Source organism: Neophocaena asiaeorientalis, unplaced genomic scaffold, assembly GCF_003031525.2.
Source record: "Neophocaena asiaeorientalis asiaeorientalis breed wild unplaced genomic scaffold, Neophocaena_asiaeorientalis_V1.1 scaffold489, whole genome shotgun sequence".
NCBI lineage: Eukaryota > Metazoa > Chordata > Mammalia > Artiodactyla > Phocoenidae > Neophocaena > Neophocaena asiaeorientalis.
Window position 1 is genome coordinate 3828788 of NW_020174791.1, and position 11327 is coordinate 3840114.

An 11327-nucleotide genomic window follows, 5' to 3' on the forward strand; every position below is an offset into this window, starting at 1 on the left:
AGGGAGTCGCGCTCCTCGGGCGGCTCGCGCTGAGGGGAGGGGCCGCTGGTCACCATGGTGATGCCCCCGCTGGTTCCGCCCCGGCCCGGCCCTGCCCCCACCTGCTCGCGCAGGCGTAGCTGCTCGCCCCGGATGTACCGCTGCAGCGCCAGGTACACGAACTTGTACTGCGCCTCGGTCTGCACCATCCCTGAGCGCTGCCGCCGCACATGCTGGATCGTCTTGGGGACGTCGATGTCGCAGTCCAGCCCTGGGGACGAGCGAGCTCAGGGCGGGGCGGTGAGGCAGGGAGGAGGTGGGAGGGCCAGATGAAATAGGCGGGGCCGGCAACTGCAGGAGGGCGGGGCTAGATGGAAGGGGAGGGGCCGGTACCGGGGCGGGGCTAGATGGGAGGGGGCGGGGCTCGGTTGCGGGGCGGGGCCTGCCTGGGGTGGCTCACCCTGACTGCGAATGACGTCCACCAAGATGTCAATCACAATGATTGTGCCAGTGCGTCCGATGCCGGCGCTGTGGGGACGGACCAGGAGGCCTGTGGCCAGTTGACAGGACAAAGCCGTGGCCCCTTCCCCGGTCGCACCTGTGCCGCTGGCCCCGCCCCGTCCCTGGTCGCACCTGCAGTGCACTACCATGGGTCCGGCCCCCGGCATGCCGCTCTGGGCCCGGTTCACCTCGTCCAGGAAGCCAAGGACGCCGGCGGGCTCGGCCGGGACTCCGTGGTCTGGCCAGCCGAAGTACTGGCAGTGCGCCACTGTGCGCGGTGACTCCTCCTGGTTAGGGCGGGCTGGTGAGCGCCAACCGGGGGGTCTGGGCGGGTCCCAGGCGCCCCGCGCAGTGTCGGGGCTGACGCTGCTGTGACCCTCGGTGGGGAGGGGCCCAGGGACTGAACCGGGAGGAGGCAGGCTGTGGCGCGGTGGGGTTTGCCAGAAGGAGTGACCAGCGGGGCCCGGACAGAGCAAGAGGGAGTGGGAGGAAAAGATGGGATTCAGGGCTTGGGGGACCCCCCAGATGGCCCCAGGAGGCTCAGGTGCCTGGGGAAAGGAAGAAAGATGGTCTGGGGGAGAGAGCAGCGTTCTGGGAAGTGAATTCGATTTGGGAAAGGCCAAATGCAGAGGCTGGCAGGACCCCCCAGGTGCTTAGACAAAGGGAACTGGCCAGGAGGGATCTGTGCCTGGGACAGGAATGGGCACCACCAGTGTTCAAAGGAGGCCGAAGGTGCTGAGACGGCCCAGGGAGGGCTGGAGGGAGAGGTGCATGTGGGTGTGAGGCCGCCCTGGAGCCAGGCAACTGTGGCTGAGAACGTGCCCGACTGGAAACACTGCCCAGCAGAGCCCAGTCCAAGACTGTGCCCACTGGATTGAGGGACGTGCAAGCCACCAGGGCCAGCCCAGGGCCTCCTCACCCCAGCGCAGACCTGGGGACTTCCCGACCACTCTGACCCTGGCCCCACAGGTCTCGTTGCCCTCCAGGCTCACCTGGTCTGCCCGCCACACCTGCAGCTCCCTCACACAATAGCCCTGGGCCTGGTGCTCAGCAACGTTGCACACACGCAGGCGGCCATACTCTTGGCTGCCGTGCAGTTCTGGCCAGTATCGGAAACACTTGTTCTGGGAGGGTGGGGGCATGGCATCAGCCATACTGGAAGACCACCAGCACCCTTGCCCCTCTGCCCCGTGGGACACACACGGGGTCTCATCAGTGCCCTCCCTGCTCCCCCAGCATCCCTAAGACTGAAGAAGCAAGGCTGGGCCAGCACCAGCACCGGTCCAGTGGGGCACGCGGCAGGCGGAGGGGAGGGACACGAGCCTGAGCCCCTACCCGGCCTCGCTCCACCTCTCTGGTGGTCATGACGATGACACGCGTGTTCTCCTGGTGCACCATGGCCCAGAAGGCAGCCGCCGTAGTTGGCAGACAGCCCTGGGTGGCGATGTACACCTTGCCTGGTCCGTGGCCTGGCTTCTCCTCTAGGTCACTCTGAAAGGAGGTGGGGTCCACTGCCTGCTGTTTCCAGGGATTAAAGTGCCAGAGGACCAATGCAAGTTGATGCAAATGATATGCAAAGTAGCCCAGTGGCTCACACGCAGTCCGCCGAGGGTGGGAGGGTCTTAGGACCAATATTTAGTCCAGCAGGCTCTGAAGACCCCTCTGAGGACCCCTTGTGGACTGCCGCACCCTGAATATCTGAATATCCCCCTGAATATCTATTGTCTTGCCAAGGTCCACAGATCACTTCAGAGCTCCAGGCTCATTATTATGGGGGATGGGGTGACTGGTGTTTGATCCACGCGGGGCCACGCGTGCAGCTGGCCACCCACACCTCATGCACACTCACCCTGATGTAGTTGGCGTTGATGTAGTCGGCTCCAGGCACGCTGTCCTCCACATCACGCAGGATGACACGGGTGGTATCAACTGGGAAGGGAAGATGCCGCTTAGGTCTCCAGGGCAGAGGGGATGCTCGTGGACCCCACCTGCTTCCTGGCCCGCTGACCCGTGGTGAGCAGAGACGAAGGACGAAGGGGCAAGAGGGGGCATCACACTACTGGTGGGGAATGACCCCTGCCTTCACCCTCCAGGACCCCTCTGCCAGATGGGCCCCTGAATGTGGTGAATGGAGCCCTGGCCCCCCATGTGGCCCCAGGCCCCGGCCTCACAGGGGAGGATGTTCTTGTATCGGTTCTTGGGCTTGTTCTCCAGCCGCTGGCCCTCTTTCCGGGGATACAGGAGCCGGCATTCCTGCTGCTGCAGCATCTGGGGGATGTGGGGCTTTAGCCGGTGGCCCCAACCCTTCCCCGGAGCCCTCAACACCCACTCACACCCCCCGACCCACACCCCTCTGCTGGCCCTTGCCACAGCCCCAGAGGATGGGAGTTGGGGCGGGTGGGGGGGCGGAGCAGGCAGCAGTCCGGCACCTCGAACTCCTCCCAGAAGCCCTGCTTGGCCTTCTCGCTGGCATCCATGGCCTCGTTGAGCTCCCGCACACGGCTCTCAATGCTTGTGGCGCTGATTCTCGTGGTCTTGAGGGGCTGGCAGGGAGAGGCCCGCATCCAAGCTTAGCAGGGTCCAGCGGACCCCACAGTGCCCCGGCGCCCACACCCTTGCCCTCGGCCACCTGGCGCCAGCCTGGTGTCCTTTTTCCCGGGTGGGGCTGTGCCAGAATCCCTTGCCCCCCCAGGTGGAGAAGCCCACTCAGAGCCCAAGGTTCAGGTGCCCAGGGGCATACCTGCTGGAGGTGCACTACGGTCCCCGACCTCTCCACCAGAGGGTTCTTCCTGTAGCATTCCACCAGATCTCCCAGGGTGTCAAACCTCTCGCCACCTCCCACATCGTACTTCCCATCTGGCTGTGGGGACGGCAGTGAGCGGCCGGTGGTGCCCCCTCCCCTGGGTCACCCCCCAACCCCGGCCACTGCCTCCTACCTGGAAGTGTATCATGACATGGGTGACGCGTGCCTGGCGGTCCGCCCTGTCCAGCTGCTGTGTGAGCACTGACAGCACGAAGTCCCCAGGTTTGCTCTGACTCTCCCGAACCAGGAAGCTGCCCGGACGCCCCTTCTGCATCAGCAGCTTCTCGGCCTCCTTGCCAGACAGGTGCCCATGGTACCACCTGGCCCAGAATGGCACAGGTGAGACCAGGGGCCCCGGCCTGGCCAGGTGAGGGACACAGACCCACATGTAGCCTAAGGCTCTGAGACACAGATACCGAGAGAGGCACAGACCCACCCAGACCTCGGGGGCCCAGGCAGCACCCGCACCCAGGCCAGCCTCCGTCAGCCCTGCCCACCTCTCCGACCCTCCTCCGACCCAGAAAGCAGCAGGAGGCAGGACAGGCGGGCCCTGCAGTGCCCCAGGATGACCACCAGGTGGCAGCCTCGTCCTCAGCAAGGAGGGGCAGGATGGTCTCCCCAGGCCAGCCGCACCCTGCTTCCTCGGCAGATGCAGCTGGCTCAGACCTCCGCAGTGCACATAGGGAAACCGAGGCTGGGGGAACCTGCTCTCCCCAAGTCACCAGCCAGAAGGCAGGGGGCAGGCTGGCTGCAGCCCTCCCACCCTGCACTCACTCCTGTGGCTGGTGCCTGGGACCTGGAAGAAACGAGGCCAGAACCCCGGGGAAGGGGGTGCAGTACGCTCCCTCAGCTTTGCCACAGCTGTGCCCAAGCCTGACCCTGAGTCCTGGGGGCAGAGGACACCCAGAGGCCATGCCCAGCGGCCCCTGCCCCCTCGGTCACTCACACGCACACCTGTGCAGACCCAGCTGCTTACCGTTCCGACGTGGGGTCCTGGCAGCTCAGCGGGTGCCAGAGCTCCACGGGGGCCCCGCCACGCTCTCGGAGCAGCCCCCCGCGCTGGCCTGTGTAGTGCTGCACCAGCTCGGCCAGCGTCGCGAACTTCTCCCCTCCGTACAGATCATAGTAGTCGCCTGTGTTCTGGATCTTGATGTGGGTCACCTCGTCGTGGCGCCTGGAAGGGCCGGTGCGCCAGCCGCCGTTGGGGGTTGCTGCTCCCATCACCACCCTCAGCTTCCCGAACAGTCCCTGGGGTTTTCCTGCCCTGAGATCTCGGCCTCTGCTGTCCCCCTGCCACGAACAGCACGGCCAAGGCCAGGCCCCTCCCCTCTGCAGCTCCCCGTGTCCAGCCAGTGTCCGGGCCCCACCCTGGGTGGCGGGCACCCTACCCCCACTGCCCATGGGGCAGCCAAGATCGGGCTTGTCGACCACAGGCCTGACTCTCCCTTGGCCTGGAGGCCGAGGCTTGGGGCAGCCTCTCCGGACAGACTCTGTCTCATTCCAGACCACCTGCCCAGGTGCTCCAGAGGATGGGGGACTGGGGCCCCGAGACTGCTTCCCCAGGTGTCCCAGTGTGGCCTGGGAGGCCCCAGGAGAGAATGTCTGTGTCTCCAAGGTGAGGGAGGTCCATCCTGAGGGCTAACCTCATCCCGCCCACTGCCCAGGTTTAGTAGAAAACCCGGAAGGATCTGGAGCCCTTTGGGCAGACCCCTCCCCAGACCCCAGGCTGACCCGCCTCACCCAGGGTGGATGGACACGGATCCGGCTGTCCACTCTGCTGGTCATGACTCCTCCTGCCCATCCTCCCCGCACATTGGCCCTTTCAGGGCTCCGGCGAGACCCCCAGTGGAGGGCATCCTCAGGAGATGGGGGCACGATCCCGGCCATTGAGGCCCCTCAGAGGGTGGGAGGGAGGCCCTGCCGAAGCCCACCTCACGGAGCCCTCCCTGAAGGCCTCTCTAAGTGGCCCCCTCCTGCCCAGAGGCCACCTGGCCAGGAATGCCAGACTCCCCGCCAAGATCTCGCTCCCAGCAGGGGTCCTCACTGCCCACCCCCTCTGGAAGGACTGGGGAGCCTGATCCCCAGCTGTGCCCCCAGCTGAGGGTGTTCCGACCCCTTGAAGTCTTGCGGGACCTCGGGGCCTGTGCACACCCGGCATCACCACCCACCCACCTGACGGACAGCGTGAAGCCCCCTGGGCGGCTCTTGCTGGGTCTTGCCAGGAAGCTCCCGTGCTGGCCCTTGGACAGGAGCAGCCGCTCCGCCTCAGCCCCGCCGGTGTTGGGATGAAACCACCTGGAACGAGGACAGCAAGTTGGTGACGAGAGAGCCAGGAACACTGGGCAGTACTGACCACACCCACAATGCCTGCTGGGGCTGCCCTGTGCTCACCACCGTCCTTGAGCCGTGACCACAGGGTCTGGGGTCCGTGGGGAAGGAGGGGGCGTTGGGGGGGACCGGGGACACAGGTGGGCAGACACTGACCCACAGTGGCAGGTGGGGAGGGCAGACCCCCTCCAGAGCCCCCACAAGGACACGAGCAGGAGACAGCCCAGGAGCAGACCCTCGTGGCCCACCCCTCCCACCTTCACCGCCCCTCCCTGTCCTGGCCACCACCCTCTCCCGCGGGACCCCAGCATGGCACGCCAGTCACTGGGTCAGCACCCCCGGAACGAGAGCACAGCCCACAGGCCCGTCACCCCCGAGAGCGCCCCCCACCCTGTTGCCACCTGCCAGTCCCGGCCCCTCACCCCACCAGGCTGTGCGCCTCAGGGCCTCTGCGCCAGCTGTTCTCCGCTCCCGGCCCACATCGAGTGACAGGGGACCCTCTCCCCTCACTCTGCGACACCTATTCTGCTTTATTTTTCTTCCCAGTGTTGGCATCTTCTTGACATATGCTACGTATTTATTGGCTTGTGGTCTATCTCCTTGATTTTAAGCCCCACAAGGGCAGTGTGTACGGCAGGGTTGAAAACAGAGCCTGGGCATTAACAAACATCCTTGAATTCAGAAGTGAGCGACCTATGAATGGGTGGTGGGTGCTGGGCGAGCCCAGAGAGTCACCATCTGTTCTGCTGGGGGTCCAGGCTGAAAGGGACTCAACCCCACCCCCGCCGCTGCCACCACTCTGGGACTGACCTTCACAGCCTCCCGCACGAGATGTGGGGACAGGGCAGGGGAACCTCATCAGGACTGCACATGAGCCCATGGCTGAGATCATGACTGCTGTTAACTTTACCCCGGTGGCTTCTGTCTCCATGCGTCTCCCCCATTAGGGCAGGAATTTCTGGGGCTGGGATTAAACCATACTTGTGCGGTGGCCCCAGAGCGTCTCAGAGCAGGGTCCCTGCACGATCCCCCAGAGGGACACTGTGGCACGGTATCTGGCCTTCCATTGGCAACACTGTGTCTCCCAAAGGTCACTGCAGGAAGGGCTTGGGATCTCTGGTTCAGAGGTGTGTCCCCGGTTCACCGTGCAGGTGACACACGGTGTTGGGGGTAGTCCTGCCCCATCCTGCATCCAGTGGGAAACCAGGGCCCCCAACTCCAGCTCTGCTGCCTTGCGACCTCCCCAGGCCCCGCCCAGTTGTTCGCAGTCATAACCTGGGCACAAATGGGGTGGGGCTGCTGTGCCCCGGACAGACCCTGCCCCGCCCCACAGTTGACCCTGTACCATCTCGCCCCACTGAGATCTTTCTGGAATGGGAATCAGATCACATCTCTTGCATAAAAGCCGGCCTGCACGCCTCCTCTGGTCCTCCTGCCGCTCCCTTGCCTCTCCTGGGCCCCTTCGTCCCTGCCGTCAGCTCCTTCCTGAACCCTCCAAGGAGCCACTGTGCTCAGTCTACATCGCGCTGTCTGACGCACAGCCCATGGCAGGTGTGGGGTGTGCAGGTGAATGGATTAAAATTCAGCAGAATCATAATCCCAGTTCCTGGGTCACAGTGGCCACGTTTCACTGCTGAAAGCCACGTGTGGCCACTGGAGGCTGTCGACTGCGGTGGGAAAGCAAATTTCCACCATCACAGAGAGTTGTGGCCTGTGCTGGTCCACACTGCCCATCTTCGCCTGAGTCACCACAGACCTGTTTCCCTGGGCTCTCAGGGTCTCCCTCGGCCTCCCAGGGCCAGTGGTCAGGCCTCCTTCCAGAAGCACGTACTCCACACGGGAGTTCTCCACACTCCCCTGGTTTCCCACCTCAGCCGGCCTGGGTCCTCTCCCTTCTTCTGACCCCGCGGTGCTGGAGCCCCACCACCTGTGCCCTACGCGTGTCTCCACGTCCACGCACTGTCTACATCTCCAGCCCCACCTGGGCTCTGAGCTTCAAGCTCATAGACACAACTCTTTCCAGTATCTCTGTCTGAAGGGTAACAGGATCTCTATCTTAACGTTTGCAAAATTCGAAACTCCTGATAGGGCCCCTGTTCTATGCAGTCCTCGCTCAGTGAAGGGGGCCACCGCCCGCCCATCACTCAGGTCCCTGCCCTCAACTCCCCAGCACGCTCCCAACGCTGTGCCCTCTTACCCTGACCTCCAGACACCCCAGAACCAACCGCTTCTGCCACCGCCCCGGGACCAGTGCCCACCGGCTCTTGCCTGGACGTCTCCAGGCCTCATGCTTCACCCTCAGCAGAGCCATGGCAGACAGAGGGGTTCTCAGAAAATGCACATCAGAGCCGTTTAAACCTTGCCAGTGGTCCTGCGTGGCTCTCAGGACGCTCACACACACCTCAAGGACCCCCCACTAGAAAGCCCCTCCCCCTGTCGTCCATCTCTCTGTTCACTGGTGTCACTCCGCCTCTGGCCGCCTCCAGCCGGCCCTACGGGGCACGGCTCACGCTCCCTCCCTGACCATCCCGCTGCCCCTGCCATCAGCGCCGCAGCGGCATCACTGGCCCACCTTCCACGTGTGGCGCCTGCAACAGCAGACGGGCACGCACAGGCTTCTGCGTTTACCTGTCTCCCCGTGTCTTCATCACCAGACGTGAGCCCTGGGGGAGGACAGGCTCCGTTCTGACCTCCATGGCTCCCCAGGGTCCACGTACCGGTTCAGAGAGGCCCAGAAGCTCAGGTGACCTGCACAGGGCCAACCAGAGCTCCCATGCGGCTCTCCCTGGAGGAAGGAGGGATGCCACCAGCCAGGCACTTCCTGGGCACTTTCTGGGCCTGGGGTCGAGCTCCCTGCCGCGCTGGCTCTAGAGGAGTGGGGCCTGGGGGCTGTTTGGTCGAGTGGTTCAGCAGATGAAGCTCCCAGGGGGAGGGGCTGCCACGTGATGACCTCCAGGGCCAATCACAGGACAGCAGGCGAGGCCACCAGGAAAAGGGCGAAGGCCTCGTGCCGTCAGAAACGCGGCAGTGTGTGTGCGGGGGACACTGGAACCCAAAGGAAGGCCTCCGACCCCCCCACCCTGGGGCCACCCACTCTGCTGAACCACATCCTGTGCCCAGATGCCACCTCCCCCAGTCCCAGCAGCCTCAGACGCCAGTCCAAGATGGGCGATGCCCAGAGTGTGGGACCAGGGAGAGAGGGTGGAGGCCCAGCATCAAAGGTGAAGGGCATATTGTTTGTCCTTTCTGGGACTCTCGCTCATACTTTCCATCCCTCTCTCCTCCCCGAAAGCTGCCCCGGGTCTATTGGGTGGAAATCTCCAGGGGTGGGGTATCCTGAGAGGACACAGCAGCTCACACCACAGCAGCTGCAACCCCAGGCCAAGGTAGGCCTCACTCCCCCGACCAGGCCTAGCGGTGGAGCCAGGTGTCCGCAGGATGGCGCAGCCGGCGGCCCCTGGCTAAGGGGCGGGACGAGGTGGGGAGGCTGCAGTCCCGTCTCCAGTCTCTACACCAGGGTCACTTCTGTGCCAAAGGGCTCCCTGCTCAGTGGCAGGTCGGTGACTCAGCTCTGCCCTGGTCACATGGTCAGGCAGGCCTGGGAGAGGGGCAGGTGAGGTGGGCAGGGCACACTGGGCTCCCCATGGGTCTAACAGCCCGGGCCTGCCAAGGCCAAGCTGAGCCCAGTCAGTGCCCCGGAGTCCAAGAACAGCCCAGCCTGAACCCACTGGCCACCGTCTGGTCCAGCTTTCTGTGTGGCCTTGGTGTCCCAGCTGTAGATGGCACAGCTCCAACCCTGGGACCCTGGGAGACCCATGAATGGCCTGTCGACACGCTTACAGACACGGTACAGGGGCTGGACACACCTGCAGGGAAGACATTGTCATGATGGTGGGAGATACACAGACAAGTGGGGAGGGTCCCAGGCTGGAACTCCAGGGCTGGGGACCCCAGAGCACAGTCAGTGTTCTTCTCCATCTCCCTGCCCCCAGCCCCTCCTGGTCCCAGAGGAACCTCAACCAAGGCCTGTCCTGTCTATGCAGAACCGAACTAACCAGAGACACGCTTTCTTCTCCAATCTGGAACAGAGGGGGAGCTCGAGGATGCTCAGCAGCTCCCCATAGGACCCGGCTCCTTCCCAAGCACCAGTATCAACACGTCAGGCAGCAGCAGTAGGCAGGACTTGCGCCCAGCCCTGCCCACAGCACCGGAGTCCTGGGGCGAGAGGTGCCGATGACGGTGCCCGTTGACCCACAAACCACAGGGCGAAGGGGAGGCGCCACAGGGTGGGGGCAGGTGTAGGGGGATGGGCTTCGCTTGGGACTTGGTTGGGCCTGCCCAGGCCCGATAGGGGCGTGGGCAGGGACCCGGGGGCCAGAGGAGGGACCGTCCAGAAGGCCATCACAGGGCGGGGCAGGGAGGGTTGGCGAGGGCGGGCAGAGCCGCACTGGGGCTTTCCCAGGCTGGCCCAGGGTCACATGCACATGATGCGGACATGATCTTTTCTGAGCACCAGAACTTGCCTGGGGGACAAGGAGTGAGGCCAGTGGAGCACGAGGGGTGGTTCCAGGCAGAGCCCAAAACATCCTCCTGCCTGAGCTCCAGCTGGATATTAAACCTGGGAATCGCAGGGCTCTGGGGCTGACAGGTTCCTGGAGACCCAACCCACTTCCACTATTCCTGAGCCTAAGAGGGCCTTTGACCCTGCCGGAGGCCACCGTGCCAGGCTCACCACACCCCTTGTAGGGATTCTGGAGCCCTCACCGCTGACGCATTGCCCTGGCCCCGCAGATCAGATCTTGTCCAGCCCCCTCACTGATCTAGGGAGTGACTCGGGGTCTTAGGGCAACCCTCCCTGTGACCTCCAGCCTCACCAAACCCCAGAGGGGCTGTTCCGGATGTACCAGGAAGTGGCGACAGGCGTCTCACAACTGTGGCTCGCCACAGACGTCCACATCCAGCTGGGGTCTGAGCTCACAGGAGTGTGTGCACACCCGGGGTGGGGGGGCGGTCTGGTGGAAAGGGCAGGAAGGGCAAGTCCCGTCTTCCCTCTTCATGGAGGCCAGAAGCTGGCTTGACTTGAGCCCCATCCCGGGTCTCACACACACCCCTGCCAGGGAGCTCACCCCTAAACTTGGTCCTTAGGAGGGTCGGGTCGGGGTGGGGGATGAGCCTGTCAAGGGAGGGCTGATCCTTGCAGGTCAAGGGGCCACAACTAGAGGGGGAGACCAGAGCCTCCAGGATGGCCCCAGTTTCAGGACTGGGGAAACGGGGGACCCCACCAGGTGTAACACATCTCTGGTGGCCCAAAGGGAGCCTGGAACAAAGCAAGGAGTCCAGGGGAGTGAGAGAGGGTCTGTTACTGACCTGACACGTGCTGCCCGCTCTAGGCTCCAGCCACTGCCACCCGAGAGCACCATCCATTCCCTAGGGTCAGGGTACCTCTGACCCCCCACCGAGACCCAGCCCCCCGATCGGAAAGAGTCCCATCCACCCGCCGGGGTGAGGCTGGGCCTCGCTGGCCCGGGACGCGTGGAAGGGGGCAGGTGTCAGAAGGTCAGGCCTGAGCGCCACCGGTCGGGAGCAGGAGACGTCCCGGGGAGCATCTCGCCCGCACCCCCTGTCCGCGCCCGTCGGCCGGAACCGCACGTGGTGGGGTCCCGGCTTCTGGCCACCGGGAGGCCGGGCTCACCTGCGCGAGGTCATGTCTGCTGGG

The 11327-nt window shown here is 64.5% G+C and overlaps 1 protein-coding gene across 7 annotated transcripts in view; it reads right to left on the minus strand.

Moving 5' to 3' along the window:
• The window catches only part of LOC112409948 (tyrosine-protein phosphatase non-receptor type 11-like), a 12375-nt gene extending 1048 nt beyond the window's left edge, over window positions 1-11327 (minus strand). Inside the window, exons 1-13 of one of the 7 annotated variants that reach the window (XM_024760347.1) lie at window positions 11304-11327; window positions 5456-5578; window positions 4260-4457; window positions 3417-3603; window positions 3221-3340; window positions 2910-3023; window positions 2652-2748; window positions 2330-2409; window positions 1816-1971; window positions 1473-1604; window positions 613-767; window positions 440-507; window positions 102-250 (exon numbers count right to left, since the gene is read on the minus strand). In XM_024760347.1, coding sequence (XP_024616115.1) covers window positions 102-250; window positions 440-507; window positions 613-767; window positions 1473-1604; window positions 1816-1971; window positions 2330-2409; window positions 2652-2748; window positions 2910-3023; window positions 3221-3340; window positions 3417-3603; window positions 4260-4457; window positions 5456-5578; window positions 11304-11317 — 1593 coding nt within the window. In that variant the 5' untranslated portion in view covers window positions 11318-11327. Of the gene's footprint in view, window positions 1-101; window positions 251-439; window positions 508-612; window positions 768-1472; window positions 1605-1815; window positions 1999-2329; window positions 2410-2651; window positions 2749-2909; window positions 3024-3220; window positions 3341-3416; window positions 3604-4259; window positions 4685-5455; window positions 5579-8239; window positions 8472-11303 lie in introns of those variants that run through there. The other 6 variants (XM_024760346.1, XM_024760345.1, XM_024760344.1 and 3 more) reach the window with 6 other exon arrangements.